The sequence below is a fragment of the Denticeps clupeoides genome, chromosome 6 (assembly GCF_900700375.1).
Source record: "Denticeps clupeoides chromosome 6, fDenClu1.1, whole genome shotgun sequence".
Lineage (NCBI taxonomy): Eukaryota > Metazoa > Chordata > Actinopteri > Clupeiformes > Denticipitidae > Denticeps > Denticeps clupeoides.
The window spans coordinates 14,468,423-14,489,525 of record NC_041712.1 but is presented as its reverse complement, the minus strand read 5'-3'; the positions used below and the strand labels follow the sequence as shown (position 1 = coordinate 14,489,525).

The following is a 21,103-nucleotide window of genomic DNA, read 5'->3' as shown; positions in this document are numbered from 1 at the left end:
TTTTATTTGGCTGCAGGAAAAAAAAAAAAAAAGTCCATAGATAATACATTTCCACAGTGATTAAAATAATACGAACACAGAATAACAATCACACAGACAAATTCATCATCAATAAAAATAGTTTCATCACAAAAAACGTGTCTCCTTCAGTTTCCCCAAGCAGACAGCTGCAGTGGCACATAGCACTTTGGTGAGTGGCTTTTTAAGGCAATACTGGTAAGCTTAATGTCTTAGTGTCAGAAAACAGGGCTGGACGGACCCTTGGACCTTCACTTGTCCTGCATCTTCTCCAGAATGGGCACTATCATGTCAAACTTGGGTCTCTTGGCTGGATCCTCATTCATGCAGATGCGCATAAGTTTGCAGATGTGAGGGGAAATGCCAGGGGGGATGGTGGGTCGAAGACCCTCTAGCGCCACCTGGGATAATGCCGTAGAAGACATTAGAAAGGTCAAGGACACTATGCGAAGGCAAACAGAGGATCTGTTATTTTAAATCTATGTTATACCTTCATCCCTATCTCCATGTTGGAAAGATCTGCGAAGGGCACCTCTCTGGTCACAAGCTCCCACAGCAGCACGGCAAAGCTCCACATGTCTGCAGAGCGGCGGTTTAGATCCTCAGACTTCTTCTGCAGGGCTGCAGGAGGGGGTTCATACAGAAAGGGAAATAAGAGTCTTGAAGTGAAACAGCCAGAAAGAACTAAGCAAAAGAGGCTGAGGTAAACAGAATCAGCACAAAAAAAAAGAGAGTCACTGTGTGAACTGCATAGCAGGATTATAAAAGAACCCAAGGCAGCAGAAGAATGTTTCAGATAACTAAGGCCAAAATCCAAGATTGCCCAATAAAACATCAGATAAGATTCTTTTTTGCTTATTTAGCTAACAGAGCATTTCTGGAAGTCATTATGGTTTCTGAAATATATTCTAAATGGCTGCAGTCTACACAGGCCAGCATAGCGGGAGAGAGAATGAGAGCGAGAGATACCCTCAGGGGCCATCCAGGCTGGGGAGTACATCCTGCCAGGACACTGGAAGGAGAATTTGACATCTGCCATGCTTATTCTCGCTGTCATGTCCTCATCGATCTGTAAAACAACGCACCTAGCTGTGGTAAAGCAGTTCATGCATTTGAGGTATGGATCCTGTAATTAGAAATTTTTTTTAAATGGCATTTGAGACTTTACGTCAAGGTAGGAGACCCATTTGTACCTACATATATGCAGATTTGACCCAAAAACATTTTAACTTTATACAGAATAAGAAATATTTTATGTATTATGTAGAGAATTAGAGATAGCTGCAATTCCTCTCTGCTGACAGAAGTGCCTCACCATCACACTTCTGCTGTTTAAGTTGTGGCGAGGAATCATGGGCTCCAGAGTGTGGAGAAAAGCCATCCCACAAGCTATATCCAGGGCAAACTTCACCGCCTGAGTCTGGTCCACCACAAAGTCTGGGAGACGACCAGAAAAGGAGATCAAAAGTGACTGAAGGAGCACAAAACATCTTTAAATAGAAAAATGTATGTTCACAAGCGTCACCTGAACCTGAACTGGAAGAGAAAAAAAGCGCTCTGTAAGTGAACTTAGAAGTGAAACGAGAGAAGCTTAGATCAGCAGGATTTTAAGGGATAGCTACATAAACACTGCTTCCTCAAAATAAAACCCTTAGGCTAGAATGAGTCACTTTCCAATGCTCTGTTTATTTCAGTAAACAGGATTATATAGTCTATTTTAAAACTACTGCAGAAGTAAAAGAGAAAGGCCTGGCAGACTCATTCCTCCACTGGCAATCTGCATCAAAATAACAATCAAGTATTTAAAGCTGCCAACAGCCAAAATACAAACCAACCTATCTTAAGTCAATCAATATTGCGCTCATGTTCCATGCTGCTCACTAAATATATACAGTTCACTAGAAGACCCTGTACTGTAAACCTTCCCATAGTCACAAAATATTTTACACAACAACATGGTTCAGGAAAGATACACCAGGCCACAAGCAAGTGAACAGATACTCACTAGTGCCTTCGTGGAGCACATTGAACAGAGATCCGTATGGCATCCAGTGTGTGATGATGATGGGGTGTGGGGCTGGAGGGGCTTGACACGCCCCCAACACGGGCAACACATTGGGGTGAGAGAAGATTCTGGAGGGCATTGGCATTCAAGAGTGAATTGGATTTTGCCTCAAATATCAAATATCGGATTTCCTGCCCTTTACAAACAAGGAAACTTTGCCTGCCATGATGACAACGACCAGTTAAAGTAGAGGTCCTACCTTTAAACTTCTACTTAAGTACAGTGCTAAAGTGAAATAAATGATCAAAAAGCACAAATCATTGAAGTTAAACAATTCAAAGGTTATCTGTGCATCAACACGAACTGCCTACACCAGACATACTGCAACAGGAAGTAGTGTTATTATAAATTCAGAAGAAAAACACATGACAGTCACACCTAGTTTATTCAATGTAGTCCTCTACAAAACCAGGAACTCACTGAACAATTTAGACCTGGACTATTGACATATACCTGAGTTTGGGGTACTCTTCATTAAAGTCACGGCTCTTCCTTGTTGTCCAGTCCCGAATATGCAACACCTTCACTACAATTTCATTTGCCTGCCAACGCCCTTGCCAAAGCTGCAGATAAAAGAAGGGAATCAAAGGTTTTACAGACTCAAACTGCATTTTGGAGGCATTATTTTCACATCTCTCTCAATGCCCCTCTGTGTTTGATAAATGGAGAAACTCAAATCTGATTATAATATTATAAAACGTAACAGTGCACTGCAATCTGTGCACCGACTCAAGTGATTATCCAGCAAGATTCCAATTTTCCACTGATAAATAGTGCAGACTATACTCCATTTAATCTGACTGAAGAGATTAAATGATATGTGCAATACTGTAAACTGCCGATGAGCAATTTGCACCAATTTTTAATCAGGCAACAGATGCTTTCTGATGGAATCAGGAATGTCCCTGGCAAGGGCCATTTACCTAACAATGCATGCCACATGACAGAACGTAAATCCCACCAAGACTTAATGAATATGAAAGCATGAATTACAGCACATCTATAACCATCAGTCATGGCAGGGATAGGGGCGAACCAAGACTTCACATAAGCAGTGCGAGATGCATAAACTCACCTCCCCCGACTGGTTCTCATTGATCTTGGTGAGAAAAGAGAGCTGCTTGAAGTCTACACCGGCGTGTTTGTTCAGTGTGGCGTTACCTGCAGGCAGAGCCATCCGAAAGGATGGGAATGAATTCTCTCTCAAGTGCACATGATGAATGTGATGCTTAAATTATGCAGGCTGCTACTCACGGGGTCTTGTTCGCATTGTTCCCTTCCAGAAGGTGTCCTTAAAGGGAACTTTGTTCATGTTCTGCCCCTGCTTCTCAGCTTTGTCTGAGGGGAAACAACGCAAAAAGAAGTTCATGAGACATATTTAACAAAGCATAACTGTAGTTGAGAGGCCTTCTGGCCTTTTCTCACTATATTCTCCACCTGACTGTATTCTCTAGCATTGCATGTCTTTCACCCTAGTATCCACGCCAACATTTAGAACAAAAACTATACATTTTTTGCATCATTGACATGGTCAGTTCATCTGTGGTAGATGTTCCAGTTCCAGTATTTAATGATGCAGGAAATTCATATAGAGTTCTGCAGCTTAATTATGGCACTACAGAATGTACACTGCTGTTTAACACTGCAGTCTATGGCTGCATGTACCTCCATCCAGCTCAAATGCCACTTCATATAAGTGTTCATAGTGTGTTACACACAAGGCTACTACCACTGTGGTAATCCATTTAAAATGGTTTTAAATAATTGAATATTGCAGATGTCTCATAAGGTATTTGAAACCCACAATTCCTGAAGCTGATAAATTTGCCTCCTGGTACAGTGATTGTTACTATTAGATAAATAGATGCCTTTATTTTCAATATACAATTATAGTGAGATAACGAACCAGCAGATGCACATTTACTAGGGTCAATGTAGAATAAGTAAAAATGTAATAAAGTACACAGTCTAGAGTATTTAAAATTTGAAGGAAGTAGTGGGTTAAAGTGAAAGGTAAGAGCAAAAAAAAAGTAAAGCGGTGCGATACTGCACTTAAACAGCTATTGCACGTCCAAAGACACAGAGTTGGGTAGGACAGTCGGAATTACAGCTGCTCATATTTATAGGTAAAGCTCTATGCCATAAGAAGGGCACACATGTAGCTGCTTAATTCACCATACCGTAACATATGATCAGAAACATGCAGTGCTGAATTATACAAACCTCTTAAAAGATTACTCAGGTGTGGTTTGGCCTTGTCCAGAGGAGTCTCACCATACTTATTACAGATGCTCACTTGGGCACCACTGGCGACCAGATCCTAATTTAAAAAAAAAAAAAAAAAGACTGATTCCAGTCACATTCCAGTCACACATAGTGATTACACATAAATCCGAACTGAACTGGCTGCAATAAAACTTTAATTAAGATAGAAGTATTAATTTCACGGTAAACCAACAGTTATGCTTGAGGGTACACAAAACACAAAAATAATTAGTTAGTTCAACATTGCCATTTAAAACATTAATTCTTCAGTAATCAAACAATTTAACATTAACTTGCAAAGAATAAAAAAGCTGCACTGACACACCGTCAACTGAAGGTGGCACACTAACCTCAGCCACCTCGTCGTGGCCCCAAAAACTGGCATAGTGGAGAGGGGTGTTGCCGTGCTCGTTGGCAGCGTTCAGGTCGGCCTTGCATTGGATCAGCTGCATAACACCAAAACCATACTAATTAACCACACTCCAGCACCCAATTAAAAACGATCCAGTGTATCTCGTATCAACCCAATGGTCTGACAAACAGGGGCATGCAGTACTACTAGTTAAACTACATTAAATACCATATTATTACATTTGTGTCATTTATCAGACCCCCTTATCCAGAGTGTCTTACAATCAGTAGATAAGGGGACAGTCCCCCTGGAGACAGTCAGGGTTAAGTGTCTTGCTTAACCCCGGGGACACAATGGTATGAAGTGGGGTTTGAACCTGTGGTTCAACTTTGTGGTTCAAAGTGTGTTACACACTAGGCTACTACCACTGTGGTAATTCATTTAAATTGGTTTTAAATAATTGAATATTGCAGACATCCAATAAGGTATTTCAATCCCACAATTCCTGGAGCTGATAAATTTGCCTAACGGCAGTTCAAATTAGAGTTGTGGGAGATTTAAGACCACGTAGGCCATGTTTCAGCAATCATTCTTTGAGGAACTGAATCAAAAGTATATAGGAACATGAAATGCATTTACTTGTATTAATATTATTTGAGAAAAATATTCATTATTACCAGTTCCTTCACACCGGTTTATGCTCTTGGGTAGGGAGCACGCTGTAATTTCCATTTAAACAACTTAAACCAGGCCAGGCTAAACGAATGGATGAACATTCCCTGAGTGCAGATTTATCTTTCAAGTCATTCAAGTCAAGTCATTAGATTTATCTTTCAAGTCAGATTAGGGATTTTCACCGATTGAACTGCAGATTACCACAGACAATAACTTTTATGTGTCCCTTGCGGAAAAGCCCGAGTTTGAAACGCACTTACCCAAACAGAGTCAACTGCACAAAAACATTTCAGTTACGAAACGTCACACTTTACACCCAAGCAGTACCAAAGAGACAAGAAGTGGCTATGATGGCATCTCTTACCAAAGCTGTTCAAATAAAGTTTTATCCATATTTTCTGAGCAAAACTGTAGAAAAAAAAAAGGAAAAATGTAATTACAGTTATTCGGTTGCCCACGCCCAATGCTACTCTGTGCTTGTCGTCATTTTGCTGGTAAGGAACATCAGAACGGAAAAGGATTCCCATCTTTGAATTGCTCCTTAAATCGTTTTCATTTTGACAGCTTGGATTTTATTTCTATTCATATGTCATTATTCTGCTCTCCCCTTAAAATGCTGGCTTTGAGACAGTTCCTTATTGCAGAGACAGAGAGAGAGAGAGATAAAAATGATTGTCTGCGGTAATCGACAGGAAGCTTCCAAAAATGCTTGTGCGGAGTGCCTGAAATTGGAAAAAAAAATATATATTTGCCCCTTTCAGGTCAACAGATTAAATTTGGGGGTTTCGAAGTGCCATGAGGTAACCCCGCTGCGATCACCACACTCACCTTGGCCAGGATCTCTCGGTGGCCGTGGCTGGCTGCCAGGTGCAGGGGGGTGTCGTCACCGCGGTTCATGACGTTGATGCGCGCCCCCCTCATGATCAGCATGTCGACCACGCCCGAGCGCCCCTCACGACACGCCCAGTGCAGCGGGCTGAAGCCATGATCATCCCTGAGGACCAGCGCAGACAGAGTGTTACCAGACAGGAATGTCCGGACAACTGCATCTAGCATTTGCTGAATATAGTACATTCATGGCATATTTCAGACACTCTTATCCAGAGCGACTTACAATCAGCAGTTACGGGGACAGTCCCCCCTGGGGTTAAGTGTCAGTTCTGGGAAAGTGTCTTGCTCAGGGATTTGAACCTAGGTCTTCTGGTTCATAGGCGAGTGTGCCTAGGCTATTTCCACCCTACTGTAAAAGCTCCTCGGATAAGATGCAGGTTAAGATGAAGATTTTATGCATTTGAATCTGTATCCTCAAGAGGGATTAAACCCTTTTTGGATTAAATAATTCCTAAAATCTGCAAGAATTGTTCGTCTTTACTTGCATCACTCTCCAGATAAATTCTATTTGCAAATTAAAAAAAAAAACGAATTAATACCTAAACCTATAGTTAGTTACTCAACAGCTATAACTCCATCAAAATATGTAAATGCAAGGATAAGCAATGTAGGCATGAGAGTGGCGTGCGAAAACTCTCGATGCTTTCTGAAGTCACAGCACTGGCTCAGACAGGCAAGATTGGGTCATGAAGTGGTGCAACCGATTTGCAACCAAATTGGGAATTTTCTCCATAAACTCCCCGTGCTTCGAGCAGCAGACACATATTAGGTCCATGACGTCTTCTAAACCCTGTGCATTTGTGTGCACTGCAGTCAGACAGAGAGAGGGGAGTTGACTGGACCAGTCACAGACAGCGTGGATGTAGCCACAGATTAGGCCTTAAAAGTTTGACATGAGCACAACAAGTACAGATTTTTAAAAGCCCGAACCAGACATTATTGTGGTGGCAGATGCTGGCCTGCATGATTGTAACAACATGCTTTGTGCGCATTTTTTCACTAATCCAAATTCTCACCTGATCGCTCATTTACAACACAAGCCCGAGTAAAAAGACAGAAATTAAATGCTGAAAAAGCATAATGCATCCAAATGCAATAAACTTAGAATAGAGCCATGTGAAGCCAGTAATTTTGTGCAATGATGGTCCCTTTTAACCAGTGTCCAAAAAGTCACCTGACCTCCATTTATTTATACAAAAAATGTAGTAACAGCATTGCATTGGTCAGAGTTATGAGTTATGTCAGAAAATATTGTTACAGCAACGTATCACGATATTTTATGTGATAATATTGTATCGATACAGGGACATCAAATGTCGATATTTCTGTAAACAAATTTAGACCACCGTGTGGTGCTGTTGAGCGTTTTCTTTAGCAAGGTCAGAGGTGAGAGTCGGCGTGTGACTACAACCTCCACTCCTGTAGATGGCGCTGCTCAGCTGGGTACTTTCAATTACTCACAAAACATGACAGACCGATCGCAGCATCTTGTATTTTAGGTTTTCAGTGAACCGTAGAATATTGCAATATGTTGTAACGTGAGATCCTTGCCAACACACACCCCAATGACCTACAATAAGATTTCAGGAAATCTTATGCAATCTTGTGTATTATATTCTCATTAAAATAATTTTTTTGCAACCATGTGAAGTAAAATGGAGGCCTGAGAAAGAATAAAGCCTGGCGAAACGGACGTCGGGGGAGGGCCAGAAAACAGCCGTTTATATTGAAGGCATTCTGAAGGGACATGGTGGGATGGTGCAGAGGACCAAGAGATGGACCTAATTCACCTAATGCTGCAGTCATTAAACACATATTACAGTGCAACTGACTATACTTTTTTGAGCAATTTGCTGATTACGTGATGATCCTGAGTAAGATAAAGTCCAGGGGTCTGTGCATGTAAAGCAGAAGAAATTCACACAAGATTCACATGTGTTTGGGGTCGTCACACTCCATTATCCTTTATGACAACTAGACCCTGGCCCCACAAGTTCTGAAATCAGCTCTGCTTTAACCCTACTTGCTTTTCCATACACGTTTGATGAATAGCATCTCCCTCTCTATATATGATTTTTTTTTTTTCAACCAACAACGAGCTCTAATGCTGTAGGTCACAGGTCAGTGTTCCTGACCAGTACTGTTGCTCTCTATACGCTGACAAGGGTCTCACCACTTCTTAGCATTCCCTTGCACCTCTGACCTCAGCACTACTGGGGTCTGTAAAGCAAAGCAGCTCCACTCATGTGGATCAGCACAACCACACACACACACACACACACACACACACAATCTTTATACACGTGGGCACACCAACCCATGTCTATTTGTGAGTGGCTTGTGGGTTGGCTCTGAAGGGGAAAATTCCAGCATTGTCTTCATTTAGTGCAATTCATGTGGCCAGTGTTGCACACATACAAATATTGTGCTTAAACCCCAGCCAGACATCCAGAGTGAAAAAGGGATAAGCAAAATGTGCTTTTAAATGTCTGGAAATCTGGGACAAAGACAAAGGGGAAAGAAACATTAAAACATGAGTGGAATCTTCAGTCTCCCAGTGGGAGTTGCAGAATGTCCTTTATTTCCGACTTTCGAGCTACACTCTCTCACTCTCCCACCCAGAGAGCGGCGGGAGCCCAGCCGCTCCCCGAGACCTTGAGAGAAGAGCTCCAAACATGCTGTGCTATCAGAGAGAAACCATACTGTACGCTGTGCGATCACACAAAACATGGATCTGAGGGAGAACAGAACGAGCGGGTAAACAGTTGCACTTTGGAGATGGATGCCAAGCAGACTGCAGGATAAAAAAAAAAAAAGATCTCATTCCTTTTAACCCTTCTAATACACACTAAAGTGAACAGACAACACCCATACACCTACAGGCATGTGTAGTGAGGCACTGAGAGGTAAACTGTAACAGATTTCTATTTAAAAGTAGACAAATCCACATATTAAAACTAATTAAATTACCTATTTTGCAATTAATTTGTCACAGAAATGATGTGAGCCAGATGTTGATGAGGTATACAAACCAAGCCAAACGTTTTCTCCACTAAAGCATCCAATTTTCATCCAATTAAGCATCCAATTTTCATTTTGGCTACAATTTCCTATTGTCATAACAAGACTAACTTAATTATCTCATTTTAGGCAAAATTCCTCTAATTTCTTTAGTCATACAAGAATTTTAATGTAACAGAATGTTGTTGGATGACAAGATCATGAGATGATGGGGCAGTGGTGGCCTAGCGGTTAAGGAAGCGGGCCCGTAATCAGAAAGTTGCCGGTTCAAATCCCGATCCGCTGAGGTGCCACTGAGCAAAGCACCGTCTCCACACACTGCTCCCCGGGCGCCTGCCATGGCTGCCCACTGCTCACCAAGGGTGATGGGTTAAATGCAGAGGACAAATTTCACTGTGTGCATCACTTCACTTTCATGATAAGATCAGGATTATTATCAGTTCCCTACACTTTCATATGCTGCTGCAAATTAGTTGCAATGTTGGTTTCATTTCAGAAAATGATGCCAGGTTCAAAAAGCTGCAGCTTCCCATCATCAATCAGCGAATAAAAACATCAAAGGGCAGATTTGGGATTGACATTACAAATATTTTACAATAGTCACCACGGGGTCATAAGACAAGAAACTGTGGAGAAGTTATGTCAGCATGAAATAAATAGTAACTTAAAGAAAGTGAAGTCTCATTAAAACACTTGTATTTGGAGGCAACGACTGAATTGTCAATATAAGATGATGCATTTTTTGAGAGGGTGAAAAACTAAATCTTTATATGGTAATACAGTTTAAAAAAAAAAAAAAAAAAAAAGGGTTGCTCTCTGTGTACTCAACAGTGGAAACAACACCATATGTGCTACATTAACCACGCATAATTCCATTAGAAACACATCTTTTTGTCTTTTTCTGGCAACACAAACTGTATATGAGCCCTGACTCACTTATCGGGCCATAAAGCCTTAGATTTGTGAAACTCAATTGCATAATGCATAAAATAGATTTAATGTTTTATTTGTTTCTTTACGTGAGAGGCAGGAAATGCTTCTGCACTGTACCACGAATGTGACTCTACCATAAATGTTTCCCCACCGTACCGATCCCAGCTCTGAGCGAAATCATACTGCAAACACGAACCATACTTGGCTTCCTTTCTGGCCATGCACACTGCTTATTTACATTCTGGAACCGTCCTCAGCATCCGGATGTACACACAGTCTTTCATCGGGACACTCTCGGGGATTCTTTGCACAGTTTACGGTTTTGATTTTACTTTATATGCAAAGGACATAAAAATTTTCAATTAAACAAACAAATAAACCAAAAAAAAGGAGACGATTCCAAACCCAATAAAAATACACTGCCTGCGTATATCTTCTGTCCAAGTTCATCCGAGTGAGTTGGATTCTAATCTGGAAAAGTCAGTCAGACGAAATAAAAGGCAACAGGAAACTCTTCCCAAATCCTCTGCTTCTTCCCACAACGCAGGCTGCTGGGTCTAAAAAACCTGAGCTACCCTGCTTCTAAATTTGGTAAAAGGCATCTGGACGGCTGTTGCCCTATCGTATTTCTTGTATAGTTTGCCAAAAGTAGAAAATTAAGACAGCTGTGCTTTGGCACAAGAATATTTGGTCAAAATGCAGTTTGATGCACTATTTACGGACACTGCAAGGGATAAAAAAAAAAAAAAAAAAAAGGTAAAATGAGAAAAGCCGATGGATGGAAAGTGCGCTGGTATGTCTGAAGCCAGCGCAGTGAGCTCATTGCGTGGAAACTATTTGTTCCATTCCAGCCCCACTTAGTCAATACAAGCGCCGGTCTGAGTCAAGGTGGCTCCCTTTTTTTTTTTTTTTTTTTCTTGTTGCTCTCCCTCTCTTCCCCGGAGTTTGTATATTTTCTAAGGGAAATCAATAGCAGGGGATGAGCGCTGATGCCAGAGGATCAATCTGCAAAATACATTATGCAGCGGACCCTGCAATTTAGCAGCTTCTCTGCGAAATGAAAAATGAAAAAGACAAAAAAAAATTTTTTTTGATTTTGTGCCTAATGACCCGAGCCTGACCGACCAGCATCGTTCGCATACCTCCTTTTAAGACGAAAACTCTTTGACTGAGGTCTGCCAACGATTTCCATAGAGTAAACAGCTTTGGGAAGCAGTCGACAACACAGGAAGGGGATGAAATTAAACGGTCGTGGGACGAGGTCAGACATTACGTGGCCTTGCCGAAGCCCGTCCTCCAGGAGCCGGCTGTGAAGATGACCATCGCCGTCACGCTGCCATGCAGATAAGAAGAATCCTGCAGAGGGAGGACCCCCCCCCATTCTTTAAAGACCTGGCTTTGTATCCAGCTGCAGATGTCTGGAACTAATTACCCGCAGAGGACTTGAACCGGCGACTCGAACGTGCATAGGAGCGACTTTCTGAAATCGTGACGCACAGAGCAACGCGTTCAAAGTTCCCTACTAACAGAATGCTAGATGTCTTCTGCCCTATATGTGCCGAGAGCGTGGATCCCATCACTAACTAAGGCCGGCCAATGCAGCTTAAATATGTAACGACGCCAGTATTTAAAAAGAACACGTGAATACATCACACGTCACTGCTAATAAAAAAAAATAAAATTATTAAAGCATTAACACTGTCCTGTAATAAACTCCTCAAAGTTTAATATTTAATCAATCAAATGTGAGCTTTGTAGTTTCTTCTGAAATTGATAAAAAAAACATATACAACAGAAAGGCTCCCTTCTCTGATGATCTCAGTGTTAATGCATACCAATCTAAAAAGAAATTATTACAGAGAAATACAGAAAATATTTGTTTTAGGCTGAATCCCCCACCAATCACGCTAACAATGGCAAGATCAAAGTTTGGGTCCCCGCTGGGGAGCATCTTGAAAACTCTACTGCATGTTGCTTTAGATAAAAGCGTGTGCTGAAGCGCTAATGGAAAAGTAAGAGAAAAGCCCGAGGGCAGTTTCTGGTGCGCTGGAGAGGTTGATAACAGTGCGGGGGTCTGCGCGCCTTCTTTGATGAAACCGAGCAGCCGTGACTCCTTGCCGCACAACGAGCAGATGAAGAAAAACGTGCCTCCGCCTCGCAAACTGGCCCTGAACGCGTGCCGCCTAGGCGGAACACGAGCAAGCGGCAGGCCGGCGGTACAACCTGCTCAGGAGGAAGGGTGAGGGAGATGAGAGCTACGCCGAAGCTTCTCCAGAGGAAGCCATGAACATGGCGGCCTTCCCAGCACCATCTCACCCTTGATTGAGGTCATTCTCTGTGTTGTCCAGCCACAGGCGCACGGCTACGGCGTTGCCTTCTCGACACTGAGTGAAGATGTCATCCATTGTGGCGCCTTCCGTCTTTTAGTCTTCTTCCCCCAGTCAGCAGTGGCAGATGGCCAGTTTCCTAGTCAACGATAATAGAAGGAATGAAGATGTCAGGTTAAAGGTTCTGCTGGGCCAGCATCTCAGCCAGGTCAGCAGGGGAATGAAGCTGTCCTACCTGGACTATCTGATGGCCAACTTCAAAAAAAAAAAAAAAAAAAAAAAAAAAAAGTGAAGTGATTGTCACATGTGATACACGGCAGTACAGCACACGGTGCACACAGTGAAATTTGTCCTCTGCATTTAACCCATCACCCTGAGTGAACAGTGGGCAGCTGTGACAGGCGCCCGGGGAGCAGTGTGTGGGGACGGTGCTTTGCTCAGTGGCACCTCAGTGGCACCTTGGCAGATCAGGATTCGAACCAGCAACCTTCTGATTACGGGGCTGCTTCCTTAACCACTAGGCCACCACTGCCCCATCTTTCCTTCAGACTCTCAATTAATGAATATTAATCTGCAATCTGGAACTCATGTCGGGCTGGGCATGCAACTTTTTCTTCCTAAAGAGAAGATCACCTAACACACATACACATGTTCATACACCCAGTGCACTCTTAGGGTTACAGTAAAAGCCCATGAACTGGCGAATAGGACACAGCTGAAGCTGGGATGGCAGAAGCCTTGAACCAGTTGAACACAAAGTCACAAGTTCAAACCCTGCTTGCTACCATTGTTTTCTTTGGCAAGACACTCAACCCTGACTTGCTCCATGGAGACCGTCCCTGTAACTACTGTCCCTGTAGGGTCATAGTAGCCTAATGTGTAACACACTCGCCTATGAACCAGAAGGTTCAAATCCCACTTACATTGTGTCCCTGAGCAAGACACTTAACCCTGAGTGTCTCCAGGGGGGGACTGTCCCTGTAACTACTGATTGTAAGTCGCTCTGGATAAGAGCGTCTGATAAATGCTGTAAATAAGAGAGAAATTTGACAAGACAGGCAATATAAGATCCAACCCAAACAAAAAAAATGTGCTATGATGCAGCAGTTTCAAAGCACATATTAAAAAAGCACATATTATTACAAGAAGAACAGAGATAGCGTTTTTTTTTTACACCACATGTTTAGGCTAAAACTGCATTGATTAAACAAAAGGAAACCAATGGTCAGCAACGCAACAACTTGTGGATCATGAACGGGAATGAATGGAGCGCATGACGTCACAGTGGAAGCGCGTAAACGTCAGGCTGGACCCGCGCCGCTAGCCTAGCTTCTCCGTCCAGAACCACGGCCTGCCTGGCTCGAAACAGCGTCCGAACGCCGAGAGGGCGAACGTCCGCCATGCCGCTGGCGTGGTGTTCGCTCCGGGCGGGTTTACATACAGCCGCTAGCTCGCGTTCTAAGCAAGTAAACAAGTAAATCAAGTGTCATCAGATAGCTCGCAAAAAGTCATTCGCGGCATTAAAGGATTTGGCGCCTAATCGCATCAACGAAAGTAAAAACGATGCGAATTACCCAGCAGCGCGGCGGCTACGAGCGTCCAGGTCCCACCATCCCAGACCGAGGGCGACAGGACGCGCAGCTATTCTCGGTCCGGCGGACTGGGAGTAATGGGAGGGGGGGGCGCAGTGACGCCCCCTGTCGGGCAGCGCGACCTGACGCACTGTGGGGGCGGCGAGGGCCGAAAGGGCCTCGGTTGTCGTGCGGGGAAGCGGATGCAGAGCAAATAACAAACTCAGCCGCTCCAGACCACACAACCCGCATCGTTCATCCAGCCTTTGTGGTCCTAAGCGACGCAGCATCAGGGCTTCGATGTCAATAAGGGGCAGTGGCGGCCCAGCGGTTAAGGAAGCGGCCCCGTAATCAGAAGGTTGCCGGTTCGAATCCCGACCCGCCAAGGTGCCACTGAGCGGGCGCCTGTCATGGCTGCTCAATAAGGGCGCTTCCCAACGTGCTTCCATGTTACAATCAATGAAGTGATCAATTCTGGTTCACTAGGACCCCCAACTATGAATCCAATCTTTTTATTCACTATGTTGTAGTTTCATTATTCTTTACTGTTAGGCACTGTGTTTGCAGGCCACCAACAGTAGCACTTAATAATCAGATATCATTATTGGTGTTTATTATATGATGTGTTCTGTGTGTTAGTTTTAGAGTACAGAATTTCTGCAATTAATGGTAATCAAATAGTTTTAATAACAGCAATGTGCCAGTTGTAATGATTTTGTGCATGGTGGTAGAAGACGAGTAGGTAACACACTTCGCCTATGAACCTGAAGACCCGGGTTCAAATCCCGCTTACTGCCATTGTGTTCCTGAGCAAGACACTTAACCCTAAATTGCTCCAGGGGGGGACTGTCCCTGTAACTACTGACCGTAAGTCACTCTGGATAAGGGCGTCTGATAAATGCCATACATGTAAATGCATAAAATTGTGCAATGGTTAATTAAGCAAGAAGAGTTATAACAATATCACAATACTCACAATTACTTTAAATCAGTAAAATACTTTACTAGATTATTCTTTACACAATACAATACTGAGAAACATCCCTGCTCCATTCTGTAGTACTGAATTAGAAATTGCTAATAAGGACATGAAATGACAACTTCACATAGAACAATATCTGTATGAAATAAATACAACACAATGACAAATTAAGTAGACTTTATTATTAAGTAATAATAAAAAAGGACATTTTCATATCTAATGACAATGATGGGACTGGGGATGGCATTGTATTTAGATTATACCACAGTTACTTCCAACCTGATGGGGAATCCTTGCATTACCCTTCTTAAAATGAGATACCGGCATCGGCCTCGATACCACAACTTCTAAAATACTCGTACTCAATAAGTACTGGTCCCCCGATACCAGGAACCAATACCATGGTCTGAGAAATCTATGTTTGAGCTGTGTGTAAGGGGTTAATCACAGGGGCCGAGTCACTGTTTAAATGTTTTTATAATTATTTAGTCTGTAATGTGTTGCATACAACATGCTTTTCATTTAAAAATAAATGTTCTTAATTCCAACTAGTGCCTTGTTTTTTTTTTTTTTTTTGTTAATTCATGTTTTTCTTAAGTACTCTGTATCGGCGAGTACTGAAATGAAAGTACTCATTTTCCAAAAAATGTGGTATCGGTGCATCCCTAGTCAAGGTCATGCTACACCCCAAGATATCCAAGATACCCAGCCAGACAATATCTCAGGGTGTAGGTCTGTCTTTCAATCAGGCACTCCCTACTAATCATCCACTTTTAATGGATGATTGGGGAATTTCTGACGAGTTGGTGTCACTGTTTGAAAGTTTTTCTATTAAAGGCTTTTCAACTGGATTTGGATTTCGCCAGTCTAGATGCCAGTCCTGACATGGGGGCTGTTATCCCAGGTATACTATGGCCAACCACTTCAGATGCAGAGGGTTCCACGGCAGGTATGTGCACTGATGAACCTGCTGAAACTAATGCCACATCTGAAACCAGTTTTTGTTGCATAGACAAGACCTCTGGAGACAGACTAGACATAGGTGCTGCCATTGAATCCGTAATGCCTTCTGTGGCTTTTGGAACCTCGGGCGCTGGGATAGTGGCAGGAGATGTAAATTGGGAGGGTCCAGTGAAGTCTCCAGCTGCAGCTGCTGGGCCAGCCAAACCGGCAGCTTCTGCTTTGGCCACCTCTGCAGCTTTGCTTTCCAATTCTTCCATCCTTCGCTGGACAATAGTAGGCATCAACTGAACATAGGTGCCCATCAGGCGGTGGTTGGACCGGATCAGTTTACCAGCGCAACTGTCCACACAATGTTCCTGAATCGGAAAGTGAAAACCGTGGTTTGCACAGCATCTGATCAGGATGCACAATATCTTATGTAACTGCAAGATCAGTAATCAATGGGTACTTTTAATAACAAAAAGCTTTGAAGTTCTTAGCATGCAGGAGCACGACACAAAGTAATTACAGTGAAATATTTAATATGCATGTACACATTACCTCATCCATTGTCAGACTTCTGTAATTGAAATTGCTTGAGCATCGCTGGAAGCAAATCTCGGTCATTCGATTGTAAACTAAAAGGAAATCCCGCAACTAAAACAAGATAAAAAAAACGACACATATTACACGCACATCAAATGCATTAGCAACATAATTCTCTGGGTTTTCACGAGGAAGAGGGAACACTTACATTTCGTAACTGCTGGTCTGGCTCCATGGCAGGTCGAGATGTTATTTTATCTAAGACGCCACAGACTGAATCTGAAACGACTTTATATTTATAGATTCGACGCAGTTACTGCGGTTGTAATGCGAATTAAACGCGTAGCTCAATTGCATCAGTCAGTAGCAAAAGGACAAACAGCATGACTTTTATGTGCGCGCCGCCATATTTTCACACAAACCCCGCCCAGATGACTGACGTCACGCCACCACGTGGTAATTCTGAGCGGAAACCGGGAAATGCATAATTTTCTGAACTGCACGTTGGCTAAATCTATAATCCGAAAACAACAGCAGCAATAATTATATTAATAACAACTATATATGGATTCTTCTTATATGTTGGCTTTTCTTTTTTTTTCTTTTCAAATGTCAAAGTCTGTTCCTTTAGTAATTGTTAAACACCTCTCCTCTATAACCTCTTTGTTTTTAGTCAATAAAAATGGTTGACTTGGCCTTTCAGGACCATATGAACGTATACACAAAATGAAAAGCAAACATTGCATCTCAGTTTGGTTTGTTTATTATGCAGAATATAATGGCTGAAAAATGTGTGCATGAACATAGACTGATTAGATTTGTTAATATATTCCAGCTAGGCTGATTAATATTAATACATTGTTAATGGTATTGCAGAGATAATCCACATTCTATTAATGGTTTTCCATTGGTTTTCCCAATACCAGTTCAATGCATGATGACCTGTGCACATGCTGCATAAACATGGCTACGCACTTGATGTTGCAGACCCTCTGGCACGGGTGTCATCACAGTGTTATGTCTCACGGTATACACTAGCGATTCAAATATTACTAATAATTCTTACAGTGCATTCAGACAGATTCCTATAGAATGATTCATAATTCATCTTGTGTGTTTAATCATTGACAGTGTTGACCACCTCTCTTGTTCGTGTGATTGTGTTGTCCATCTATGTGTACGGAGTGATTGGTGGAAGAAAGAAGGTGATATTTTGAAATAGATCCAAAACTCATCCCTAACCGGGAGGCAATAACAGACTGAAATTCCAGCTGTATGCTGGAAGGGTGTCTGCTGGCTCTGCGTTAGATTTGATCAAAGGATTGCAAAGCTTATTTTGCCATGGTTATGATCAAAATTATTCTATGTCCTTTCTAACATTGAGTTTTTTTTTTTTTATGTTTTTAAATGTAAATAATATAATAACTGCTAGTTATCAAGACAAACGTTAACATTTGAGGTAATGAAAACCTGAATACAATTCAGGTTATATTCTGTCACCAATTTTTTTATACATCTATTATAGACTGAAAAGTCTAGAAAAACATCTAACCAGACACACAACCCTGTGATTCAGTCATGAGTCACTCACACTCAGACAGTCAGACGCCATAAAGGAGAAGGGGAAACTCTGAATGACCCTGATTTTCAACTCGTCCTGTAGGGCAACCTACATGGGCAAGATGTGTTGGGCCTAAGCAAGGTCATCAGGAGCATCCCCCAAGTTCATGTCCCGGTCCATCGGCTGGTCTTTTTCAGGATTTCGCTCTCTCGCTCTGTCCATCTCCCATTTCCTCAGTCCCTTCCTCTCTCTCTCCCTCCCCATCTCCTCAGCTTCCTGTGAAATCTGTTGGCTGTTAAGGTAGATGTCATTGTGGGACACGATGAGGCTGCTGTCTCTGGACAGGTGGTCGACATTCATCTCAGGATCCCCCAGCAGGTCCTCTTCAACACTGGCCTGAGGTGGCTCCTGTTGCAGCTGAGGGTGGCTTTGCTGGTATTGCCATGTCTTCTTCTTTTTTTTAAAGTTATTCAGATCCAGAGAGGCATACGAGATGTCTGCAATGTGATCCTAACATAAGGACAGTAATTTTTTAGTGTTTGTATTTATTAATAGTTTTGTAATTATGCTTCTTGATAGTTCTTCATAAGATCTTCCTGAGAATTCCTCTTCCGTTCTCACACTTAAGTATACCAGTTGTATCTTTGTCACAGTGGTCTAAGAGTTTGGTCGTGTAAGACCGCAGTAGCTGCAAATTTGCAGCACCTTTTCTGTACGGAGGACATGTACTAAATGAAGTGTCTGTGGCCGCGTGGGCTGACTCCAAAAATAGCTCAGCTACGTGCTTTCAATTTTCATTAGATATATTGATTCACTTCATTAGCTAGTGGCTTGCACATTAAAAGAAATCTAATAACATGCAGGTGCAAGCAGCTTATAGTCTGAAATATTGTGAAAAAATATATAGATATTTTTAAAACCATCTATTATTTATGCAAATGTTCCACAAAAACGGCAAAAAAAAGCATACCGATTTTTGCACTCTGCTGCCTGTGCCTGCCATATGCTCATAGCACACATCATCTTCAGATCCTGCAGCAAACAGATGATCAATTAAAACAGCAATAAAATCAAACCAATAGTTTCACTTTATTTAAACACATGCCCAGTTTTTTTCAATACTAGTTCAGCATCCCTCACAGCATTCATAACTAATTTCTCATTAAAAAAAAACGAGTAGTCCATTTCAGACATTTAAAGTCCAACTCTGCATGAATTCAAAGGCATAATATTATTTTGGCAGACAAAATGTTGCATTTTATTTACCAGACCTTCCAATTTGTGTGCTAACTGGTGTTAAATAATTCATAATTTCCATGAACATCTCGATATAAAAAATCCAGCATGGGCTGTCAAAAGGCTTTAATAATTTACATGTATTTAGGCTTGGAAGGCTGCTGCTGGACATATTTCAAATGAAATGGTGCTGCCAGCATCGCCATAGTCCAGGGCCAATGAGCCAAAATAGCCCTTGGCTGCCCCTCACATCCAGCCCATGCCAGATCTGGCTCAGGGCGCCCGTTCACCGAACAGAACACACCTCGTCCATCTGTGCAAATATTTCCATAGATGGGATTCTCCTTGTGCTGCATATGATCTTCTTCAAACCTGTGCAAAGAGAAAACGTTGTGAAACGGCCGATTTATATTCACAGATCTACGCAGCCACCCACGTTCACTATTTTGCAAGAACATGCTCCTGGGCCTTCATGTATGTCAGGTGCCGTGAAGTTTTGTGTGCTGAAATACATAGGATAATTTGCCATGAATCAAGAGTGTACCTGCTCATCCTGTGAATATAATGTGAGAGCTGGTACTTTTCCTCCTCTTCCTCTGCAGAAAAAGCAATACAGATGGATACTAATGTAGCGTCTTGCCGTATTCCGCAATAGACGAGCATTCAGAGCTGAATGAAAAAGTCTTTTTCAAAACTAATTTTCATGTGAGTAGTTGGCCCTCATTGTAACTCATGTTTTTGTTTTGGAACCTTATTAGAATTTACTTTGAGATGAGATGCCATTCCAAAAATGTAGTCAACTTACGTAGTCAATTACAATTACAGAACATTTTATACTAATTCAGTTTTATGTGGATAATAAAATCGATGTCCATGAACAGCAGATGTCCCAGTTAGTCTCCCCCTGCATGCTGTGGTTTCTCATGTATTGTCCATATACATACCTGCTCTTCTTTTGTCTCTTCTTCTCATTACATAGAACATAATGTTGAAGCACACAGATATCATTAGTGCCAGTGAAGTTGACGCCAGGCTGATATAAGCCTTAATGCACTCTGACAACAAAGACGCACATTATGTAGACATTATATGAACACAATTATAGCATCACAATTTTGATATGTGAATCATGTATACATTCATAACACAATACAGTTGTTCAATGCTAAACCGGCTGATTTTAGCATTAACATTGCAAGCATTTGCACAGCAAACACATATATAGGTGCCATATAAACATTGTGCAATAAATACATGCATAATATATCCACATGGGCAAGGATCTATAACAAGTGAACGAAACTGAGCATTCTGCTCTTGCCGTGAACCATTTAAACACTGAATTGTATATACAGTATAAAGCACCTGACAGTTTAGATTCTGAAACAGTCAGTTCAGTTCAGCTCAACACCCTGGCTGTGAATTTACAGAATGACACAATTTCAGTAGGTATAATAACAATTTCTGATGATGAAACCTCTAATGTTCCAATTCACAAAGACGAAATACTGAAAATCTGTGTCTCACCTGACATTATGAAGCTATTTGCCATTCATTACATCTCTCCTCTCCGCGAAGGTGTGCTGGTACGGAAAGGTACGGTAGCTTCAATTTCGACTCTGTCTTCAGTGTCCTCAGTTTTTTTCGGTTGCAAACAGGAAATGTGACGGGTGTATTTTTCTGTGCAACCTTTCACGTTGACGGCTCACCAGCTTGGT

At 42.0% G+C, this 21,103-nt stretch overlaps 3 protein-coding genes across 6 annotated transcripts; all 3 read right to left on the bottom strand.

The window, feature by feature from the left end:
* Positions 1-16: 16 nt before the first annotated feature.
* Positions 17-14,218, bottom strand: ilk (integrin-linked kinase). Of its 3 annotated transcripts, XM_028983148.1 has the most exons (14): positions 14,122-14,217; positions 12,783-12,802; positions 12,537-12,686; positions 6,204-6,369; positions 4,699-4,794; positions 4,307-4,403; positions 3,338-3,421; positions 3,159-3,244; positions 2,537-2,646; positions 2,024-2,151; positions 1,334-1,455; positions 988-1,087; positions 509-639; positions 270-419 (listed from the first exon to the last, which is right to left on the bottom strand). In XM_028983148.1, the coding sequence occupies exons 3-14, from the start codon at positions 12,623-12,625 to the stop codon at positions 270-272; spliced, it is 1,359 nt and encodes a 452-aa protein (XP_028838981.1). In that variant the 5' UTR covers positions 12,626-12,686; positions 12,783-12,802; positions 14,122-14,217. The 3 variants fall into 3 exon arrangements, with proteins under 3 accessions (XP_028838982.1, XP_028838981.1, XP_028838983.1); XM_028983149.1 differs by lacking the exon at positions 12,783-12,802 and having other exon boundaries at positions 17-419; positions 14,122-14,218; XM_028983150.1 differs by lacking the exons at positions 12,537-12,686; positions 12,783-12,802 and having other exon boundaries at positions 14,122-14,198.
* A 1,042-nt stretch (positions 14,219-15,260) lies between these two features.
* timm10b (translocase of inner mitochondrial membrane 10 homolog B (yeast)) lies at positions 15,261-17,004 on the bottom strand. Its single transcript, XM_028984431.1, has 3 exons — positions 16,797-17,004; positions 16,604-16,699; positions 15,261-16,419 (listed from the first exon to the last, which is right to left on the bottom strand). The coding sequence occupies exons 1-3, from the start codon at positions 16,821-16,823 to the stop codon at positions 15,943-15,945; spliced, it is 600 nt and encodes a 199-aa protein (XP_028840264.1). The 5' UTR covers positions 16,824-17,004; the 3' UTR covers positions 15,261-15,942.
* Positions 17,005-17,374: 370 nt separating this feature from the next.
* LOC114792807 (T-cell receptor-associated transmembrane adapter 1) lies at positions 17,375-21,013 on the bottom strand. Of its 2 annotated transcripts, XM_028984258.1 has the most exons (6): positions 20,913-21,013; positions 20,330-20,440; positions 19,930-19,981; positions 19,690-19,757; positions 19,120-19,181; positions 17,375-18,659 (listed from the first exon to the last, which is right to left on the bottom strand). In XM_028984258.1, the coding sequence occupies exons 1-6, from the start codon at positions 20,935-20,937 to the stop codon at positions 18,282-18,284; spliced, it is 696 nt and encodes a 231-aa protein (XP_028840091.1). In that variant the 5' UTR covers positions 20,938-21,013; the 3' UTR covers positions 17,375-18,281. The 2 variants fall into 2 exon arrangements, with proteins under 2 accessions (XP_028840091.1, XP_028840092.1); XM_028984259.1 differs by having other exon boundaries at positions 19,930-20,349; positions 20,913-20,926.
* Between the last annotated feature and the right edge of the window lie 90 nt (positions 21,014-21,103).